General features: G+C 37.4%; 1 protein-coding gene and 2 long non-coding RNA genes across 4 annotated transcripts in view; 1 reads left to right on the top strand and 2 right to left on the bottom strand.

The window, feature by feature from the left end:
- Positions 1 to 23,732, bottom strand: part of LOC148682305 (uncharacterized) — a 152,546-nt gene that overhangs the window by 18,243 nt on the left and 110,571 nt on the right. The gene's annotated exons all lie outside the window — the stretch shown is intronic.
- zgc:173615 lies at positions 63 to 23,648 on the top strand. 2 transcript variants are annotated; one of them, XM_087250307.1, is made up of 3 exons: positions 63 to 113; positions 570 to 717; positions 17,035 to 23,648. In XM_087250307.1, exons 2-3 carry the CDS (start codon positions 633 to 635, stop codon positions 18,027 to 18,029), a joined length of 1,080 nt encoding a protein of 359 aa, XP_087106433.1. In that variant the 5' UTR covers positions 63 to 113; positions 570 to 632; the 3' UTR covers positions 18,030 to 23,648. The 2 variants fall into 2 exon arrangements, with proteins under 2 accessions (XP_087106433.1, XP_087106434.1); XM_087250308.1 differs by having other exon boundaries at positions 63 to 163.
- LOC147845148 (uncharacterized) lies at positions 2,684 to 16,488 on the bottom strand. The gene is made up of 4 exons (XR_015942921.1): positions 15,465 to 16,488; positions 15,079 to 15,418; positions 13,547 to 14,972; positions 2,684 to 11,881 (listed from the first exon to the last, which is right to left on the bottom strand). It is a non-coding gene; the product is annotated as an uncharacterized LOC147845148 (long non-coding RNA).

The following is a 23,732-nucleotide window of genomic DNA, read 5'->3' as shown; positions in this document are numbered from 1 at the left end:
CTCACTGCAACAGTAAGTTGCAAAAAAGCTGAACAAAAAAGACTTTTATTTTGGCGTATTGTGTGACGTCATAAGGCTGCGCCGCTTCCGCGCTGCGGTTCAACCGGAGGAAGGTTTGTTTCACAACTTTACACAAATATAAACCGATTGATTAAAGTTTCAGGTATTTCTTTCGATGTTATATACCTGCGGTTGACTATTATTTTAATACTTTATACAACGAAGTACTATTTTAATAACAGTAATCGAGGGCTATTGTTTGAACAACAGAAATGTGTGTTTTAATGAAGGTTTTATTTATTTACTAGCATAATGTCATTCCAATACAAGTATACATTATATATATATATATATATATATATATATATATATATATATATATATATATATATATATATATATATAATGGGGGACTAGTTTTTATCAGGTCATTTGTTTGTGGCTATTGTTTCTTGCTCAGACTTACCTAATTTATTTTTGTCTATCACTCCCATATAAAGAAACTGTTAAAGCAAGTGTTTAAGAAAAGTTATTTTGTTTCTGTTCATTGTTTTGTTCATTTTAAACAGAATAAAGTGTCCAAACAGAGAAAAACTCCTGCTGAAGCGACAGATCTACACACTGTTATAAAGATGGTGTTTATTAAAGAGGAGAGTGAAGATGTGAAGATTGAAGAAACATTTACAGTCAAACAGGAAGATCTGCAGGAACAAACAGGTTAGTTTTTATTCAGATATATTTTAATAATAAGAATACTAAATTAAATCCATGTTGCAGTCCTGAGTGTGCTGCCTAGTTCTCCTAAATGCACATAAGCACTTATTGAAAGACAGGAATGAGTTTCTTTTGTTACTTGTTCTCATGTCTTTAGTCATTATGCTATGTATTATTAGTCGCCCATTTTCTCTACCTTCTTAAGGTTATTGCTTTTCTTGTTCTCCTACTGTGTCTAGAGCGCCCTTGAGCACTGGCGCTATATAAAATAAATAACAAATTAAAAAAAAAGTTCACCTGAGCTGAGAATATTTGACCTACAGTATTCTCATAGAAGATGTCTGCTATTACAGTGATAGTGTTGGCTTGGTACTTTCCATTTGCATATGTCAGGTTGATCACAATTCCCTTTTTTTCATCAACTTCTTTATGGGTTTAAACTTTCTAGTAGTTGTTACTAGTTCTCAGAGATAATATCAGAGTTAGAATTAAACCTTTATTATAATAACTAATTATCAGGGCTATTGTGTTTAAACAGGGTTTTCGCTGAGTCTTAAAATGTCTTAAATTCTCAAATGTTTTAAAAAATCAAAAATTTGGCCCTAAAAAGTCTTAAATTTGCTGAAATGTTTTGTTGTAGGTCTTAAATCTTTTTTAAACAAGTCTTCATTTTCCTGTGTTCATGTTTTGTTACCCAATTTGGTCAAAACCCACACAATCACCAACAATCCATCTCAAAAAAACTTTCAACTTTTATTTAAAAGGTCATTTTTACTCTATTTATCATAATGGTAAAGACTGTTGAGGATATTCACCTGGACAGATTGTTGTGCATGGATTTAGTTTATTAAAGTTTTTTAAAAAAATTTAAAAATTTGTTAATTATTTTTTTTATTTTAAAGAAAGTTTATTTTGGAAAAAAGTGTGTGGATCCAAGTCGAACTCTCTTGTTTTTACACAATATTTAAGATCTTTTGCTAAGAAATATCTAAAATATTTTAATATTGTTATCATTGATCTATTATTGTATTATTAATTATTTTATATAAAAAATATTTTTTGATAGGACAAATAACAACCTTTTCTTCTGGGCCATTTGAAAAATTCCTTAGTCTAAAATTTCATTCATAATGGTCTTAAAATGTCTTAAAAAGTCTTAAATTTAACTTGGTGACACCTGTAGAAACCCTGATTTAAAGTATGTCAGAAAACGTGGATGACTCTAATTTTAAATATGCTAAATGAAATGGACTCTAAAATAATAAATTATTATAAAACATTGTACAGTATTCGAAACTATATGATGTTGTGGGACGATGTGAGACAAAACAAATTATAGTGGAACAATAACGTTTAGCATTGCACTGACTACAACTGGCCAACAAACTAGTCTAAAAAAGACTTCTGCTGCTTAAGAAATGGATTACAGCATGCTGATGATACGCAAACTTTTGAGTGTAAAGTTCGTCAGTATTGATCATATTCTTCACGTACCAGCAGGCGCCACCATTGGAATCTTTTTGCTTTTTAAAGAATACATTTTTAGATCCTTAAAACAGTGTAATGCTGCTTGTCTTTGATCTTGTGGGGGAAACCTGAGCACCCAGAGAAAACCCACGCAAGCTCGGGGAGAACATGCAAACTCCACACAGAAATGCCAACTGACCCAGCCGAGGCTCGAACCAGCAACCTTCTTGCTGTAAGGCGACAGCACCACCTACTTTGCCTCCTTGTCGCCCGACAACACTGATTTATTTGCATATTTTTTATGCGATATTCCAGTTTTGCAAATAAATTTAATTGGCATTTTTGGATGGAAACATAGCTGTAAGGTTTGGAGCTTACACTGCTATTCTGAACCAATAATCAGAAACAGAAAGCAGTTGAAGGATGGCGTGTTTAAATCCATTATTTATCTGACTCCATCAAAGTTGTTATTATCATTGATAAAGAGAAAGAATCTCAAACTTAAAGCAGGTAAAGTTGTTTATTAAGTTACATGTTTGAATATACAGACAGTAGAATGAAACAAACTAGCATACAGTATAAAGAAATTAGCTGTACGTGCACTGCTGAGCAACAATAACAGTGAAACTGTCTTTGTTAGCATATGAGGCTACGCAGCCGTGTGCAGGAGATGCAGAGTAAAAGCCATTCTCCCAGATCAACACTTACCTTTACGTATTATACCCTGAGCAAAGCATTGTTAAAGATGAGTGAAAATCAACCCACAAAACCAGCTGAACATAAGAGAGCACAGTTGAGGAGATAAAGTGGGTGAGAAGAACATTAACATACTCTCCTCAGGCCATGACTCAACAATAGTAAATATATTGTATATTTAAATACAAGCAATCAATGTCTCTGTTGATTTTAGCACTACAATGCTTAAGTCATAAACTGTCAAATGACACCAAACATGACAAAGCTATTTGAAGGAAGATCACAAGCAGAAGAATTGTGTATGGTGAAAAGCACATGGTTACTGCAAGCAAATGGCAGAGATGTGTACTGGAGCTGTGATCAACTCTGCCAAGCCAGGAGGACCTATCCCATGCTTGCAATGTCTCAGAAGTCCTTGATTAGCATAGAAGGAATATATAATAGAATAATATATAATTTTTTCTCATCCTGCTTACCCATTACCTACATTTTAGTCACACAAAGAACAAAGTCACGTACGAGAAAGGCTTGTTCTTCTTTAATTAATAACTATCTTAAATTCACAGACCTTCAACAGAGACATCTACTGTAAGTAGATTAATTGGATTATTACACTTCTTAAAACTATGTTTTAGTACTTCTTACTTTCTTATTATTCAACTATTTTAATTGATTTTTCCAAAGTCTTTAATTTTTAAACAACACATATTGAACAACAAATTAACATGGTACATAGTTACAGACATACACCCCATAAAGAACAAGGGTGAAAGATAAAAATAAATGAATTAATAAAAATAGATCAAATAAATTAGGAAACTAGTGATAAACTCTCACCAAGGATATAATAACCTCTGAGCGTTCAATGTAGGAGAGGAAAGGCTGCCAAACCTCTAAGACTTTTTTGTAGAGTCTCGGATGATGTACTTTAGGTGCTCGAGTTTAAGATGTGATAACAATTCTAATCTCCAATGTTTGTGGGATGGTGGGTTTGTTTTTTCATCTTAGGAGAATCAGACGTCTGGCCAATAAAGAAGAAAAGGCAATGATCTCTATTACATATAGATGAAAATGATCTAAAAATATTGGCCCAAAATTTATGTAATCTAGGGCATCGCCAGAACATCAGATCTGCTGGCACCAAACCACATCTGGGGCAAGATGAATCTGACCCTGGATACATTTTTGCCAGATTGCTCCTAGATAGGTGAAGCCTAAGAAGCACCTTAATCTGTAGAAGACCATGTCTAATACATACAGGGGATGAGTGTACCAGTTCTATAGCATATTGCCAAGCTGTATCTGCTATTTCTAGTACCAGTCTGTCTTCCCATTTTAGCTTTATACAATTGAGGCAAGGGGGGGCAGTTCTTTAGACCACTTCATATAACATGGACATCATACCCCTTTGATATGAGTCCATATTTACCAATTCATCTATCCAACATGCTTATGGTTGGTTTTGTGAAGAAGACAAGTGTTTTTATAACGAAACTATGGACTTGAAAGTACCATAAAGAGCCCATATTATACACGAAATAGGGTCATATCTTGGTTGTAAGGGTCTCCAACAACAGTCTAATATGCATGCTAGGTCAAAAAACACTTTCATGGTCTTATAATCTGCATTTTTTTTACCTAATTATCCCAGCGACTCCTGTATGAATCGTCCAGTGATTTATTTGTTCTCAAACCCCTCCTTAGCGCGGAGCTAATCTGCGCTGATTGGACCAATGACAGTCTGTTGCGATTGGTCGACTGCCTTCAGTGAGAGAGTGAAATGCCCAACAGCTAATCAGCAATATAAAAGTAATCACAGTTCATACACGCTCGATAGTGTAGGCGTGGATTTTAGCTGCCAGTGGGTCAATGTAAATACAGACGGTGGACTTGAAAATACAGACGACTGACTATTTTATTGTGCAAAAACAGTTGAGGAGATCTTCTAGCTTGTCTCACTCTGCTCTTTTCACAGACACACACACAAACACATATTGCCCTCGTCCTAACACACAAACACAAACACTTAACCCTGCTCCGGACGAAAGCGCGCGCGCACACAAACAGACACACACACAAACACTTAACCCTGGTCCGGACGACAACGCACACACACACACCTCCGGACGACAGCCCGCGTACACGCACACACACACAAACACTACCCTCCTCCACGGAGCTCCGTAGACAAAGCAGCACGCGTCACGTTTTTAACGTGGCTTTGCACCCGATATGAGAATAAAGCGAGTTAACCTCATACAGTACACGCGGTTACAAGTGACAAATCACAACTAAATACATTTGCAAGCTAGAGTAAACGAGGCAGCTTTAATCGCACGTACTTACACTTGAGAAATGGAGGAAGAAACCCATCCTGACGTCCAGCAGTAAGTTACTCTTTACTGATCCTTCCTTTAACAAAAGCCGATGAAGTATTCTTTGTAGCATGTAGTTTGCAGAAGTTTCCAGTAGTTTCCAACTGCTTGGCTATAAAGCTGAGGTTTCATCTTTGGGTAGAGACTCAATAATATCCATCTGCAGTGTGACTTCAATCGACCGGCATGTTTGCGTGTGTGTGTGTGTGTCTAGGTTTCTGTGTTAGAGGGCGGAGCCGCAGGTTTCAAATATCCCGGGTTTGCGCGTACACGTAAATAAGAGAGAAAAGTCTATGGCTTGGGTGGCTGGAGTCGCTGATAATTCACTTGGCTTTCCTCATGCACCGCCTGGTGTAGATGTCGTGGTGGGAGGGAAGCTCACCTCCTACTACGCGTCCAGCAGTTCACACAATCCTATGTAGGCCTTTGCGATTGCTGCTGGTGCTATTTACATACTAGGGGCCTGTTTCAGAAAGGAGGTTAACTGAAAACTCAGAGTATTTTAACCCTGAAATGAGAGAAACTCTGGGTTTTCCGTTTCAAAATGGCAGGTTTGTTAAACTGGAGAAAGCAGAGTAAGTCAAGCCTGTTTCTGAAAGAAAGGTAACTTTAACTCAGAGTCAGTTACTGTGGTAACTTACTCTGTGAATCTAACATTGGCCGGAAGCAGGTTTTATTCTCTAAACTCAGAGTTTCTGTCGGTCTCCTCCCCTTTTTTAAAGATGAAGTGGTATTTCTCGCCTTAGCCTTACGTCTCCACCCACCTATTTTTATGCTTATTTTGGATACGTGCATAAAAACGATTGATAGAAACCTCATGATGCACATAACTTTTTTAAATATGCATAAAAAATGCGCATAACTGAGTAGGATAAACTTTTATTCGATAGAAAATGTGCGCATAAACTACGATGGAAACACTTTTAATGAACAAATTACAGTACACTGCAAATTTTAGATAGTAGATTTAACTACCTTGGAGTTAAAATTAACACTCCCTCAGAGTTTATATGGGAACCACTATAAGTGTTAAAAATAACACTTTTGAAAGTGTTAACATTGTCTACACCAAGAGAGTGTTAATTAACAAACACTTATTGTGTAAAATATTTGTTAAATTTCCGAAAAAAATACCAGCAGCTGTGGTTGCCAGAATCTTTCTGTGAAAAACATGGAAGTTTTATATAACTGTATAAATTTACAAAAATTAACCATATTTCATGAACTAACACATTGTTTATTTTACAAAATTATAGCTTAGTGCACAAAAATGTAAAGTCTTTTGATGCAATAATGTTTTCATGTGTGATTGCTAGTAGCAAACAGATTTTGACTGCATTAGTAACTACACAGTTACCTTTAAACAAAAGAAGATGCAGCATAACATCAAATTTTCTCAGTTCATCTTGGACTTGAACAGAGACGCTATTATCCTCCACAATGGTGACACAAAAACCGTTTTGCTGTTTTTCTTTCTTTTTTTTCATTTTTAGATTTTACGGAAAAATACCAGCAGCTGTGGTTGCCAGTAATCTGCTGTTTTTAACATTCATAAATTCAGTTTACAGAATATTTCTGTTAAAAGCACATTCAACAGTCTGTATTTTTTTATCGATCTCACACTGCAAATTTTAGATTTGGTAGATTTAACTACCTTAGAGTTAAAATTAACACTCCCTCAGTGTTTCTATGGGAACCACTATAAGTGTTAAAATAACATTTTTGAAAGTGTTAAAATTTTTAACACTCAGAGTGTTAATTAGCAAACTCTTATTGTGTAAAATATCTGTTAAATGTATGTCAAAATACTGGCAGCAGTGGTTGCCAGTAATCTGCTGTTTTCAACATTTTACATTCGTAAATTCAGTTTCCAGAATATTTCTGTTAAAAATACATCCCATAGTCTGTATTTTTCATTTGAATACACTTAAGCCTTAAATTCCACAGCAAAATCCTAACTGAGTGTTCAGCCCTCTGTAGTGAGAACACTAGACAGTGATGAAGTTAATGAGACAATTAAGTGTCTAATTAAAGGAGGATTGAGAATTGTTGATGAACAACTGTTAACAAGCAGAATCACTGAATGAAAGAAAAACACAAGCCAAAACCAAAGATGAAATCAACTGAGAAAAACTCTAAATAAAATAATAATCAATAAAAATAAAACGAATTACACAATAAAAAATGTTATTTTTCAACATCTTTAAAAAAAACTCATCAAATTAAACAACTTATCATGGAGCTTCACCTATTACTGACCTTTGATTTTATTTCTGTCATGTGAACAAAAGCTCTTAATGAAATTTCAGTTGTTCATTTGAAGTCACCATGATGGAGGACAGAGTCTGCTTTAGTCAGGCTCTTCAACTTCTTACTATAAATGTCTTTTATTTTGGCTGCTATAGATAGTGTTAATTACACTATTTATACATATAGCATGGAAAGCCAAAAGAAAATTAAAGCGTCAGTCTGAAGAGATTATTTATGATAACATAGCCATCCTTTCCTGCTTGTTTTCTAATTCAATATCATATTAGTTATGTGTGAGAAATAAATAATATACATAAATGAAACCACTGAAGCTCCAATAAAATAAAAACAATATTTACAATGAGAATGTTTGATCTATGGCAGAACTCAAAAACACCCAGACATCAATAATTAGTCTTTGATTCTCAATGATGGTGACAAACAAAAAAATAAAAATCAAGTTAAAAAAAACACTCTACTGAAACATTACCTCCCAAAAACAACACAAAATAAAGGAAAAGAAAGAGATTGTAATAACATAAAGCTGCATAATTTATTCATGCTGCAATGCATGCTGGGAGCTTTGTACTATGCTGGCACCCAGCATGCATTGTGGCATGAACTATGCGGCTTTTTTTTTTTAGCAACCACGGTTGAGGTTCATGTCCTGATTCTTGATGCCTGTGTGTCATAAAGAGCAAGCTGGAGCTTGAATGTTTAGTGCATGACAGGTTAATTATTAATTGCATCCTAATTGTTTGTTGAATTTTCTATGAAGAGCAGCAGACTGCCAGTAGTATTGTCCCATGCAGTTTTAATACAACTATATTTGCATATCTTTATGAATCAACTTAATAAAAACCGGAAATTAAATCTATAACAATTAAGCATAAACAGTATAGTTTCTCTTGACCTTTCTTGCTATAGCTAATGAGTTTTAGAAACACGGCTATAACAGTCAGAGAAACATTAGGATATAAGAGTAAAGCTTCAAGATCTCAAATAAGCAGCCTCTGATCTCTATGATGGTGAGGTCAAATGAAATATTTTAATAAAAAAATATAAACCTCTGTTCATTGTCAAATATTCTTACAGAAATGAAGTCAAACTGTAATCAGTGAAGCTGCTTATACTATTATTTAATGGAGTTGTTTAATCCTCTGTTTTAATTCAGTTGGATTGGTGTGAGGCTGTGTCTGTAGTTTTATTTCTTCCTTCAATTTCTTATTCCTTCAGTGATTGTGCTTGTTAACAGCAGGTGTTCAACAGCAGGGGCCTGTTTCAGAAAGCAGGTTAAGTTAAAACTCAGAGTAGTTTAACCCTGAAATGAGAGAAACTCTGGGTTTTCCGTTTCAAAAAGGCAGGTTTGTTAAACTCGAGAAAGCAGGGTAAGTCAAGCCTGTTTCTAAAAGAGAGTTAACGTTAACTCAGTTAACGTCGTTAACGTCGGTCTCCTCCCCTTTTTAAAGATGAAGCAGTATTTCTCGCATTAGTCTTACATTTCCACACACCTATTTTAGAGCTCTTTTTGGAAATGTGCATAAAAAGGATTGATGGAAACGTCATGATTCACATAACTTTTGAAAATACGCATAATAAAACATGTGCATAACTGAGTTAAACTTTTATTTGATAAGATATTTTATTTGATAAGATGCACATAAACTACGAAGTGCACTTAACAAATTACAGTATGTACATTAAAAAAAGGTTTGTTAGAGATGATGATGAAAATGTGTGTGAAAGGACAAACCAGCAGACTGAGCACACTGCAGGACATCTTAAATGTTGTTTTAGTGATTCTAAAATGCCTTAACTGTTTCAGTATTAGTGTATTTTATTAATTACCTCCGAGTGTCTGGATCGTGTCAAGATCTCCGCGTCTGGCTTCAAACGCCCCCACGTGTTTATTGTGTGTCAATTGTCTTCTGAGGCGCAAGTACATTAATTAAATAAAAAATCATTGACGCAGCTTCTTCTACCGCAGTAATTCTGTTTTTACTGTTGATATTTGGCGCAAGTTAATCAGGAAGTGATGATTGTGTTCTCTTCGACTCTTTGGATAAAAACGCTGCTTTATTTTATTCCAGTGTTGCACAAATGTATGTAATTTTGATGGAAACAGCTATTGCCTACATTTTTGTCACACACAGAACAAAGTCATGCACGAGGCTTGTCCTTTTTTTCATAAATAATTAGCTTATCCTTCGACATGTACTGTTAGAGATTAATGGGATTATTATTCTGTCTAAAAATAATTTTATTACTGCTTACCTTCTTAATGTTATATCAACCTCTATCACTTGATCAATAAAAAGGCAGACACATAACAAGTGCACTGTTAAATCTATTAAAACTGATAAAAGTGTATAAAAGTTTAGAAAAAAAGTATAAACATGACATTACATTACTTATTTTATTATACTTAAATGTTTAAATACTTAAAATTAAAAATTACGCATTAACTTGAGCAGCTGTTTTCCCACGCTGTCTCGGTTTCACTGATGGCTGCTTCCTTTTAAATATATACACTCATATTTGCTATAACTTTGCATTAGCAGATCAAATTCAGCCGGAGAAAGAAATGCTGATCTCTTTTTTTAAGATGTTGCCATAGTCAGTCGTAATGTCTGCGCTCCATTGATAATGCCTTTTTATAGTCACATTGTGCACGCTTAACTCTGAGTTGGTCTACTCAAAGTTGATTGACCCAGCTCAGATCAGCTGTTCTGAAACCGAAAACTCAGAGTTTTTAATCTCTCGGTAAATCAACTCAGAGTTCAAGTTTAAACTCTGAGTTGTTTAAACCTCCTTACTGAAACAGGCCCCAGGTGTCTGAATTCACTTATTTGTGGTCATTCCTTCTGTCTAGTGGACTAAACTAATTGACTAATTCAAGGGCCAGGTGAATGAGGGTGTATGGTGAGATTTCAGACACTCTGATTAGTTTCTCAAATACAAGGGTTTTCTACAAAGGTAGATACATGTTACTCTGTGTGACAAGGAGGCAAATCAGCTTCTAATGCCGATCTAACTCTAGAATTTTAACACTTTACTCTGAATTACCTCAACACTTGAAATTTAACACCAATGAATTTGCTGTGTATGTACATTAAAAAAAGACCATGATCATATGATAATGAAAATGTGTGTAAATGATCAACCCAGCAGGCTGAGCACACTGTAACATGTCTTAAATATTGTTTTAGTCATTCTAAAATGCCTTAACTGTTTCAGTATTATTGTATATTATTAATTACCTCCGAACGTCTGGTGCGTGTCAAGAGTCTCCGTGTCTCATGGCTTCAGACGCCCCCACGTGTTCATTGTGTTTCAGCATTGTCTTCTGACATCGAGGCACAAGTACATTAATTAGGCTAAATAAAGAATTAATTGACGCAGCTTCTTCTACCACAGTAAATTCTGTTTTTACTGTTGATATTTGGTGCCAGTTTAATCAGGAAGTGACGATTTTTTTCTCTTTGACTCGTTGGATGGAATTTTATTCGCATCTTTTATGCAATATTCCAGTTTTGCACATACATTTATGTAATATATTTGGATGGAAACATAGCTATTGCCTACATTTTAGTCACACACAGAAGAACTGTACTAGAATGGCTTATCCTTTTAATAAATAATTAAATTAAATTCACCTTCGACATGCATTGTAACTAGATTAATGGGATTATTATTCTTTCTAAAAATTATTTTTAGTACTGCTTACCTTCTAAATGTTATATTAACCTCTATCACTTGATCAATAAAAAAGGCAGACACACAAGTGCACTGTTAAATCATTTAAAACTAATAAATGTATAAAAGAAAGTTTAGAAAAAATATATAAACGTCACAAATTACATTACTTATTTTATTATACTTAAATATTTAAATACTTAAAAAGTGAAATTAGGCATTAACTTGAGCAGCTGTTTTCCCACGCTAACTGTCTCTTCTTCACTGATGGTTGCTTCTTTTCAAATATATACGCTCATATTTGCTATAACTTTGCATGAGAACATCAAGTTCAGCTGGAGAAAGAAAGGGTGATCTCTTTTATAAGTAATTGCCATAGTCACTCGTAATGTCTGCGCTCCATTGATAATGCCTTTTTAAAGTCACGGTGCGCGCGCTTAACTCTGAGTTGGTCTACTCGAAGTTGATTGACCCAACTCAGATCAGCTATTCTGAAACCGAAAACTCAGAGTTTTTAATCTCTCTGTAAATCAACTCAGAGTTCAAGTTTAAACTCAGAGTTGTTTGAACCTCCTTACTGAAACAGGCCCCAGGTGGTAATACAGCCACACAGGATGCTCCCCACAGTGCAGGTGTAGAACGAGCGGAGGATGTGAGGGCTTATTCCAAACCTCCTGAGACGCCTGGGGCCTGTTTCAGTAAGGAGCTTCAAACAACTCAGAGTTTAAACTTGAACTCTGAGTTGATTTACCGAGAGATTAAAAACTCTGAGTTTTCGGTTTCAGAACAGCTGATCTGAGTTGGGTCAATCAACTTCGAGTAGACCAACTCAGAGTTAAGCGCGCACACCGTGACTTTAAAAAGGCATTATCAATGGAGCGCAGACATTACGAGTGACTATGGCAATATCTTATAAAAGAGATCAGCATTTCTTTCTCCAGCTGAACTTGATGTTCTCATGCAAAGTTATAGCAAATATGAGCGTATATATTTGAAAAGAAGCAACCATCAGTGAAGAAGAGACAGTTAGCGTGGGAAAACAGCTGCTCAAGTTAATGCCTAATTTCACTTTTTAAGTATTTAAATATTTAAGTATAATAAAATAAGTAATGTAATTTGTGACGTTTATATATTTTTTTCTAAACTTTTCTTTTATACATTTATTAGTTTTAAATGATTTAACAGTGCACTTGTGTGTCTGCCTTTTTTATTGATCAAGTGATAGAGGTTAATATAACATTTAGAAGGTAAGCAGTACTAAAAATAATTTTTAGAAAGAATAATAATCCCATTAATCTAGTTACATGCATGTCGAAGGTAAATTTAATTTAATTATTTATTAAAAGAGGATAAGCCATTCTAGTACAGTTCTTCTGTGTGTGACTAAAATGTAGGCAATAGCTATGTTTCCATCCAAATATATTACATAAATTTATGTGCAAAACTGGAATATTGCATAAGTTGCGAATAAAATTCCATCCAACGAGTCAAAGAGAAAAAAATCGTCACTTCCTGATTAAACTGGCACCAAATATCAACAGTAAAAACAGAATTTACTGTGGTAGAAGAAGCTGCGTCAATTAATTCTTTATTTAGCCTAATTAATGTTCTTGCGCCTCGATGTCAGAAGACAATGCTGAAACACAATGAACACGTGGGGGCGTCTGAAGCCATGAGACGCGGAGACTCTTGACATGCACCAGACACTCGGAGGTTATTAATAATATACACTAATACTGAAACAGTTAAGGCATTTTAGAATGACTAAAACAATATTTAAGACGTGTTACAGTGTGCCCAGCCTGCTGGTTTGTCCATTTACACACATTTTCATTATCATATGATCATGATCTTTTTTTAATGTACATACTGTAATTTGTTCATTAAAAGTGTTTCCATCGTAGTTTATGCGCACATTTTCTATCGAATAAAAGTTTATCCTACTCAGTTATGCGTGTTTTTTATGCATATTTTAAAAAGTTATGTGCATCATGACGTTTCCATCAATCGTTTTTATGCACGTATCCAAAATAAGCATAAAAATACGTGGGTGGAAACGTAAGGCTAAGGCGAGAAATACCGCTTCATCTTTAAAAAAGGGGAGGAGACCGACAGAAACTCTGAGTTTAGAGAATAAAACCTGCTTCTGACCAGGTTAGATTCACAGAGTAAGTTACCACAGTAACTGACTCTGAGTTAAAGTTACCTCTCTTTCAGAAACAGGCTTGACTTACCCTGCTTTCTCGAGTTTAACAAACCTGCCATTTTGAAACGGAAAAACCAGAGTTTCTCGCATTTCAGGGTTAAAATACTCTGAGTTTTCAGTTAACCTCCTTTCTGAAACAGGCCCCTGAGGAAGAAGAGGCGTTGTTGTGCCTTCTTTAGCACTGCCTCTGTGTGAGCAGTCCATGTCAATTCCCCAGCAATGTGTACTCCAAGAAACTTGGAAGTGCTGACTCTCTTCACTGGTGTCCCGTTGATGGTGATGGGGGTGTGTTCTCTATTCTCTTTCCTGAAATCCACCACCAGCTCCTTGGTTTTGCTGATGTTGAGTGAGAGGTGGTTTCTCACACCACTGCGTCAGAGTGTGCACCTCCTCTCTGTGAGCCGTCTCATTATTATCTGTGATTAGGCCCACCACTGTTGTGTCATCAGCAAATTTAACAATGGCGTTGGAGATGTGTTTGGCTGTACAGTCATGTGTGTACAGGAAGTAGAGGAGTGGACTGAGAACACAGCCCTGTGGATCACCAGTGTTGAGGATCAGTGTGGATGAGGTTATGCTGTTCATTCTGACCACCTGGCATCTGCTTGAAAGGAAGTCCAGAAACTAGTTGCACAGAGAGCTGCGTAGACCCAGAGCCTGGAGCTTCACCACTAGTTTGGCAGGCACTATAGTGTTGAATACTGAGTTGTAGTCCACAAACAGCATTCTCACATATGTGCTTTAATTTTCCAGGTGAGACAGAGCAGTGTGCAAGGTGAAAGCAATTGCTTCATCAGTGGAGCGATTATTCCTGTAAGCAAATTGCAGAGGGTCAGTGTGAGCAGGCAGTACAGAGCAGATGTGCTTTTTAATCAGCTTCTCAAAGCACTTGCTGAAGATGGGTGTCAGAGCAACTGGATGCCTGTCATTAAGCATGTGGTTTTAGATTATTTCGGTATGGGCACAATAGTAGCTGTCTTAAAGCATGTGGAAACCACAGGCCGAGAGAGCGAGAGGTCTGGGCCGTAGCTTTCAGGATGTTCCGAAAAGATCTCGTTACGTCCACTAAAGAAATAGAGTCTGCTGGCGGTTTCGGTATCAGCCGCGGAGCGCACAGTGTGTGGGTGCTGTCCTGGGCTTTAAAGCAAGTGTAGAACGAGTTGAGCTCGTCCGGGAGAGACGCAGAAATGTTTACTGTGGCGGGTTTGTTACTTTTAAAGTCCGTAATGTAATTAAGTCCCTGCCACATACTCCTCCCCTCTACCTTGTACCTCTGTATTGATGTTTTGCTGTTTTGATAGTTTATCTGAGGTTGTAGTTTGCTTGTTTTTGTTCCTCAGCATTTCTGGATTTATAGGCGGAGGTTCACACTGATAGGGCTGTTCGAACTTCGCCATTAATCTATGGTTTTGGGTTAGGGACAGATTTTAGGACAGTTAAGATATGGACAGTTTTTGTTGGGACCATGTCTTCTATATACTTTCTGATGAAGCATGTAACGGTGTCTTGAGTAAACTTTAGGCCGTACTCACACTAGGTACAGTTGCCTCGAACTGGGCCAAACCATGCTTGTCCCCCCTCCCGTCTCCCCCGACGGCCCGCACTCACACCACAAACGGGCCTCAGCACGCTTACATCATTGCTGCTGCACTGTTCAGTGAGAAGCGCTCTCACTCACTCAGTAGCACAGTGGAGATTTCTCTAGTTATATCGTTTCAGTCGTTTGATATGCAGTGACATGCAGTCAAATATTTCGCCAAACAGTCCTTAGGGATGCAGTGACACGCAGTCAGATATTTCGCCGAACACATCCACCACATTTGGCGCTTATAAACAGTCATAAAGCTCTCGTGCTGCAGGAATGAGGAGGTTTGCCGAAGGCGCGCAGCTGTCGTGCAGTGAGGTGTCTGCGTCTTTAATAAATTACGGCAGTTTGTGTTCACTGAACAGCAAGAATGATTAATAAATCCTATGAAACAGTCCCTTAAAGTCTCGTCTCGCTTTCAGTTTCGGGCTTTGGCGCGTTTTGCACTCACACTACAAACGTACTGCGCCAAAGCCCAAGTGAACCACGCTCAGGCCCACCTCTTCCAACCGGGCCAGGGCCAGCCAAGTGAACCGTGCTTGTGCCATTCAGCGCATTCACACTTCTCAAACAATCCGGGAAACGGGCCTGGGCATGGTACGGATGGCATAGTGTGAGTAGGCCCTTAATGTCGTCATCAGAAGCTGTCCGGAACATCTCCCAGTCCACATGATCAAAACATTCTTGAAGTATGGAATCCGATTGGTCCGTCCAGCTTTGAAACCTCTTGAGGGTGGGTGGTTCCCGTTTCAGTTTCTGCCTGTAAGCAGGCAAGAGCAGAACAGAAGAGTCATCTGATTTGCCAAACAGTGGGTGGGGGAGGAATTTGTTGGTGTCCCGGAACGGAGAATAGCAGTGGTCCAAAATACGGTCACCACGCATGTTTGTGGTGATATGGTGATAGTATTTTGGAGCAATTTTCCTGAGATTGGCGTTGTTAAAGTCCCCTGTAACAATAAACGCTGCCTCTGGGTGTGTGGTTTCCTGGTCGCTTATGCTCCCATTCAGTTCCCTAAGCGCCTGCTCTGTGTTGGCTTGAGGGTGGATGTAGACAGCTGTATTTATAACAGCTGTGAACTCTCTTGGTGCCCAGTGTGGTCGGCACGGAAGCATAAGGTTCCAGATCAGGAGAACAAAATGATCTAACTGGATGTATGTTTCTCAACCATGAGTTATTGATAAAGAAAAACACCTCCTTCTTTGCTTTCCCCTGTCGGTTCTTTCATTCTATCCACAGTATCTTATCCATAGTATTCTATCCATAGTATTCCCTGTCTGCTAAACAAATTTTAGAGAAACATTTTGTTGTAATTATGAATATATACAAATAAAAATAGGCCATTGTTACGACCCCCTCGTTCGAGTTGCAACATAAAAGAGCTCAGACAACAAAAAAATTATATATGCTACTTATTCATTATACACAACTAATAAAGCAACAAATCAAGAAACAAACAAATGTCTAGGGGAAAATAAAGAAAATAACTAACTTTAACTACACATAAATAATGCCAAACAAAACCATAAGGTTGCCAAAATAAAGAGATGGTCTTGATGCGAGGACGGCCAGTAGCCACACTATCCTACAGAAGCTAGCTCACTCTCGCATTTATATGCTTTGAACCAATTGGGGAGCTACCATGGCACCTAATCAGGATCTGCCACATCCAAACTAGAATACTGGGGTCGTCACACCATTTATACCTTTCAAATCTGTGTCTTATCAATGTGACCAAAATTTCTTTTATGATCAATTATGTAAGAAACTCTAAAAACTGGACTGACACCGTTTCAATTTATTATAAGATCTATGTTAAGCAGCTTTGACAGTTTACATTGTAAAAGCACTAGATAAATAAAGATGAATTGAATAGAATCTGCTTAAACGTGTACACGTTAATGGACCAAACACAATATGATCTGATTTATTTTACATTTAATGTGCATCAGAAATACAATGTGTGTAGCCAATGTTTCCAGTGTCTTTACAATTTTCAGCTTTTGATGAGAGTTTTTAAGACTTAATGAAAACTTTTTTTTTTCAGACCTAATTAAAGAGAGTGAGGGGAGTAAAGCGGAGGAACACCATGTTAAAATTGAGGACAAAAATCATTTACAGACTGATGGTATTTTGAAAAGGAGAGACAAGAATCGTTTCACCTGTACTCAGTGTGGAAAGAGTTTTGGAGGAAATGGCAATCTTAAGATTCACATGATAATCCACACCGGAAAGAAACCATTCACATGCACTCAGTGTGGGAAGAGTTTCAGCCAATCGTCTCACCTTAATGACCACATGATGATCCACACGGGAGAGAAACCATTCACATGCACTCAGTGTGGGAAGAGTTTCATCCGGTTATCATTGCTTAATCAACACATGATGATTCACACTGGAGAGAAACCATTCACATGCACTCAGTGTGGGAAGAGTTTCAGGCAATCATCATACCTTAATGAACACATGATGATCCACACCGGAGAGAAACCATTCACATGCACTCAGTGTTGGAAGAGTTTCAGCCGCTCATCAGACCTTAATCTACACATGAGGATCCACACTGGAGAAAAACCATTCACATGCACTCAATGTGGGAAGAGTTTCAGCTGCTCATCATCCCTTAATAAACACATGAGGATCCACACTGGAGAGAAACCATTCACATGCACTCAGTGTGGGAAGAGTTTCAGCTGCTCATCATCCCTTAATAAACACATGATGATCCACACTGGAGAGAAACCATTCACATGCACTCAGTGTGGAAAGAGTTTCGGCCGCTCATCATACCTTAATCAACACATGAGGATCCACACTGGAGAGAAACCATTCACATGCACTAAGTGTGGGAAGAGTTTCAACTGCTCATCACACCTTAATCGACACATGAGGAACCACACTGGAGAGAAGCTATTCACATGCACTCAGTGTGGGAAGAGTTTCAGACAACCATCACTCCTTTATCTACACATGATAAGCCACAACGGAGAGAAACCCACAGCTTCGGTGTGGGATGAGTTTCAGCAACTCCTCAGACCTTAATAAACACATGATGACCACCACTGTAGATAAACCACTCACATGCACTCTGTGTGGGAAAAGTATCAACCAATCAGTAAACCCTAATGAACACATTAAGATCCACTCTGGTGTGAAAGAGTATTTGTGCTTTGAGTGTGAGAAGACTTTTATTACAGCTCTAAAATTAAAACTGCACCAGACGTTTCACACTGGACAGTAGTGATGGGAAGTTCGTATCATTTTACTTACTCGGATCTTTGAGTCTCATTCATCAAGATGACAGAATCTTTTTTCGGAGTCACGTGACTGTATTGGCGGAGTAGCAGCTCAACATTTGGTCTCCGCAGCTCAGTGGTATATTTTTAGTATATAAAATAAGACATATAACGGCATATACTTTAAGACCTTGTGAATGGACATACGATCATGCCCACTACCCAGAAGAAGTTGAATCTGTCGGCAAAAACCTCTAAATCGACTGAGATTAAATCGCCTCAGGAGGACAGTCAATCAACGATCATGGCAGACCAGGCGTAGTCATTGCTGAGCCAAACTGAGACACACAGCTTGGTAGAAAGAATATCAACAGAGGTGCTTAAAGGTGTCAAAAGCTCGTTTGAAAAGAAAATCGACCCTGTTCTTAAGAAACTTGAGGAATGTTCCCCAAAAATTGGGACTTTGGACACGCGAATTACTGAGGTAGAATGCCGCGTATCAGACTCCAAGGATGCGATGACCACCTTTAGTGTGAAACTTACTGATCTCGCGGAAAAACTGGCGTCCGCGCTGGAAAAAATAGACAATCTGGAGAACAGAAACAGAAGATGCAATGTGCGGGTCGTCGGTCTTCCAGAGGGATGCGAGGGCAGTAATCCAATCTCTTTTTTCAAATCCTGGTTACCAGAGCTGCTACAGGTCAGTTTCAAAGGTGAGCATGTTAAACTGGATCGATGCCACCGCGCCCTCACTCGCTGCCCACCGCCTGGCCAGCGACAACTTTCAGGATAAATTTCGGATCATGCAAGCGGCGAGACAAACGTGCGCGCTGTCCTACAACGGTGCTTCAATTATGATATTCGAGGACTTTTCTGCGGCGGTGATGAGGAAAAGGCAGGAATTCTACCATGTTAAACAGCAGCTTAAAGAGAAGGGTATTGCCTTTGCCATGTTGTATCCAGCAGTTCTCAGGGTCAAGGTGAACGGTCAGGAGAGGTCTTTCAAGGACCCAAAGGATGTCACAGCATTTCTGGCGTCTGCCCCACTACAGAGCGGCTCACCTGACCGCACTGCTACTGACTGAGCATCCTTTTCCCATCCCAGTAGGGTTTTAGAGGGTTTAGCTGTTGAGATCGGACATTTCGTTTGAGGTCTACATTTTATTATAACAATTTATTATCGAAAATTTAGTATGGTTTCTTTAATACTGACAGATCCATATGTGATTACTTTTTCATTGCCATTAATGTCGCAATATTTGACTGAGCTGCAGTCCGGAAGTTTTTCTGTTACCTAAAGGTAGCTTATCGAAGCCTTAGAAAGGTTTTTTTATTTATTTATTTTTTTGCTTGTTTTTCGTGTGCTGGTCCTGCACCTTCTCTATAACTAGAGGGAAGCTAGCTGACGGCCAAAATGGGCGTAACAGACCAAAGTCCTTTTCGTTTCGTTAATAGCTCTTTTTTGTTCCAATTTTTTTGATGTACATAGTTTTTACTTGATTCTTCTAAAATTGTGCAAAGAACGATTTTACCCCTGCGTTTTTTTTTCTTGTTTTTTTTCTTCTTTTTTCCCCTGCGTTTTCTCTCATTTTGTGGCTCCTTTTGTATTTTATTTTTTGACACATAATGTCTAGTAACTCCAACGTTAAAAATTTGTAGTTGGAATGTGAGAGGGATACACAATCCTATTAAGAGAAAGAAAATTCTTAGCTTTCTAAAGAAAGAACAGGTCCATATAGCCCTATTACAAGAAACCTATTTATCGTCTGCTGAGCACGCTAAGTTAAAACATGACTGGGTCGGACAGGTGTTTAGCTCTTCTTTTACTACCAAAAGCAGAGATGTTGCCATCCTAATTAATAAATGTTTACCCTTACTTGAAGTTAAAACGGTCTCAGACAAATCAGGAAGATATATTATGTTAAGAGGCTCTCTTTATGGGCAAGACATTTCAGTTTTAAATATATATTTTCCACCTATTCAGACCACAGATTTTATTTCTAAGGTTTTTTCAAAACTTGCGGATTGGCTTTGTGACAACACAGTTATAGCAGGTGATTTTAATTGTTTTTTCTCCTCAGTAGTAGATAAATGTCCTTCAACACAAAATCATGGTCAGATGTCGAATAGAGCCAAAGCTGTTTTGGATACCTGCAAAGAACTTGATCTGGTTGATACTTGGAGGGTGTTACACCCTAATGATAAGGACATATTACATATTATTCAGCCGTTCATAAAACCAGTAGTAGAATTGACTTGATCTTCACCCCCAAAATTTCTTTTAGTAAAGTTGAGTATTGTAATATTGGGGATATTTTGATATCCGATCAAGCACCTGTCTGTATAGGCATAAATTTCAGTAACTTGACACTCCCTAAACAATGGAGGTATAATTCATACCTAAATTTTGACCCTAATTTTGAAGGTTTTTTAACAGAACAGATGAATCACTTTTTTGTAGAAAACAAAACTCCGGGTGTTTCCCCAGGGTTACTTGGGGATACAACAAAAGCATATGCTCGAGGTTTAATTATATCATATTCAGCTGGGCTTAGGAAAAAAAGTAGAAGAGAACAGAGAAACTTAGAGCTCAAACTACATGATCTACAGGCCAGATATAATTTGTCTCCCTCAGATGAACTAAGATGTGACATACAAAAACCAAAAACTGCATTGGAAGCGATACTTACGAAAAAGGCGGAGAAATCAATGTTCTTTGTAAAGCAAAGAATGTACGAATTTGCTAATAAACCTAATCGCTATTTGGCTAATCTTTTGCGGGTTAGGACATCTACTCAAAATATACCTTGTATTAAAGATTTGAATGGTTCTTTGAATTATAATAATAAGGAAATTAATAATAGTTTTAGAATCTTTTTTGAGCAATTGTACACATCTCAATTTAATTATAGTGCTGAAATTAATATGGAAGCTTTTTTTACAAACCTATCTCTTCCTCAAATTTCAGATGACCAGAGAAAGATATTAGACGCTCCATTAACTCTCAGTGAATTTAAGAATAGTATTCAATCTCTCCCTAATAACAAGGCACCAGGTCCTGATGGTCTCACTGCAGAGTTTTATAAAAAAGTTTGTCAGTATTTTATCTGGCCCATTACATGAAATGATTCTTCACTCATTTGAAAAAGTGGTCCTTCCCCCTTCAATGATGGAAGCTAATATTTCCTTGGTTCATAAAAAAAGTAAACCAGCTGATGAATGCTCCTCTTATAGGTCCATATCTGTTTTAAATATAGATTCTAAGCTTCTTGCCAAAGTACTGGCTTCTTGATTGGAGTCAATACTACCCTCTATTATTAATAACGATCAGACAGGATTTATACGGGGTAGATTCTCATCACATAATATAAGAAGGCTTTTTAACATTATTAAACATTGTTCTTTATATAGCCCCGACTCACTGGTTATATCACTCGATGCAGAAAAGGCTTTCAATCGGTTGGAATGGCCATACCTTTTTTTTGCGCTTAAAATATTTGGGTTAGGGGCTGACTATAATAAATGGATCCGTATATTATACACTTTTCCTCTTTCTGCTGTAATTACTAATAGTCTTAGATCTAGTAACTTTAATATTGAAAGAGGTACAAGACAAGGATGTCCGTTGAGCTCTTTACTTTTTGCCCTGGCAATGGAACCCTTAGCGGTAAAAATAAGACAGGATCAACAGCATAAAATTTCGTTATATGCTGATGATGTTTTGATTTACTTAGAGTCCCCTAAGAAATCTATACCTAATTTGATGACACTAATTAATGATTATGGATCTTTCTCTGGTTACAAAATACATTTTTCTAAGAGCGAAGCCATGCCTCTTAATAATTCGCATTGATTAAATCTTAGTATATCGCATCCATTTCGGTGGTCCCCCGGGGGCTTTTATTACTTGGCCATAAAAGTTTCCTCTCAGATATCAGACTTATTAAGTCTAAACTTCATTCCCCTTTTACAATCGGTAATACAAAATTTGGATAGGTGGTGTGCCCTACCATTATCCTTACTGGGTCGTATTCATCTCATTAAAATGAATGTTCTTCCACGCTTTCTCTACTTATTTCAAATGCTTCCTATTAAAATGACTAAAAAAGTTATAGCCCAGTTGAATAGTGCTATAATTTCATTTATTTGGGCTAAAAAAAGACCAAGACTACGATATAATGTCCTTATTCTCCCCATTAAATCAGGTGGTTTAGCTGCCCCATCATTTTTATATTATTATCTGGCTGCTCAGTCTAGGTTTCTTTTAGAATGGCTTATAGATGACCCAGAATCTACTTGGATTGGACCTGAAGCTGCATCCCTGGACGGGTATCCACTACGTAATTTGCTTTATATCTCAACTGCTAAAGCTTCTGCTCTGATCAAAGGTAATAGTATTGTAAAGAATATGTTAGACATATGGCGACAAATTAGAAAACGTTAAGGTTATGAGAATTGTTTCTCACTATCAACCCCTCTCCATGGAAATCCAGATTTCCCACCAGGCCTTAGAGCTGGGCTGGAAGATTGGAGTGATAAGGGCATTAAAGTGGTGGGTGATATTATTCAGGATGGTACGATTCTTACATTCCAACAGATTAAGGATAAGTTTAGTATTCCTAATGTGGACTTTTTTAAGTATCTACAGGTTCGAAACTTTATTTTGACAAAATATAGAGATTACCCAGGAGGATTTGGTATTTACCCAGTTGAATCACTTCTTGCCATTGAGAAGCAGGTCAAATGCATTACACGACATGTCTATGTAACCGGTTCAGTGTTGTGTTTTCTTATTTTTATGAAGGAATAACCAGTCGGAGATCTGCAGTTGTGACGGCTCTTTACTCACTGAGAATAAACCAAAAGCACAGCTTTTACAGTGTGTCTTCGCCCTTACAACTTTTCTCTCCCATGCGCAGTCAGTGCAGAAAGGGGAGAGATGGAGAGAGAGATAGAACAAAACTCCAAACAATATTAACAGAGTGACAACCCAGCTAGAAATTTTATGTTCCCTGAGCATTCTTAGAACGTCCCCGTCGGTGTTAAGGACGTTCTGAGAATGTCACAATGTTGAGTTCTTTTTAACGTCCAAGGTTTGGAGGACGTTATTTGGGAGACCTTTACAGAACATTCAGAACGTTCTCAGAATGTTTAGGGGACCAAACCTTATTGGAAAATTTGACATTCTCAAAATGTTCTCATAACTTGCTTGTTGGTGTTAGGGCCGTTGTCTAGTAACGTTCCCAGAAAGACAAGATGTGGAATTCTTTAAAGGTGTGAGGGACGTTATTTTGCGGACCTTCACAGAATGTTATTTTCTTGTCCTGAATGTTAGAGACAGAAAGAGCTCAATCAATAAAATGTTACTAAAATTGGCTTTATTGGCAGAAAACATAAAGCATTTGTCAAACAATTTAATTTTTAATATGCTGTGTCCGTGTGTGTTTGTGTGCGTGTCTTAGTCGGATTCTCTATCGTCCAGTTGTCTTTCTGCTGCCTGAAACAAAGC

This window comes from Danio rerio, chromosome 4 (genome assembly GCF_052040795.2).
Source record: "Danio rerio strain M-AB ecotype USA chromosome 4, GRCz13ab, whole genome shotgun sequence".
NCBI lineage: Eukaryota > Metazoa > Chordata > Actinopteri > Cypriniformes > Danionidae > Danio > Danio rerio.
This window is presented reverse-complemented; position numbering and strand designations above follow the sequence as displayed.

Bases quoted from the DNA above. Each gene is read 5' to 3' on its own strand.
- zgc:173615 (XM_087250307.1), top strand. From the start codon at position 633: ATGGTGTTTATTAAAGAGGAGAGTGAAGATGTGAAGATTGAAGAAACA. The intron at 718-17,034 runs GTTAGTTTTTAT...TTTTTTTTTCAG, and splicing joins AGATCTGCAGGAACAAACAG to ACCTAATTAAAGAGAGTGAG.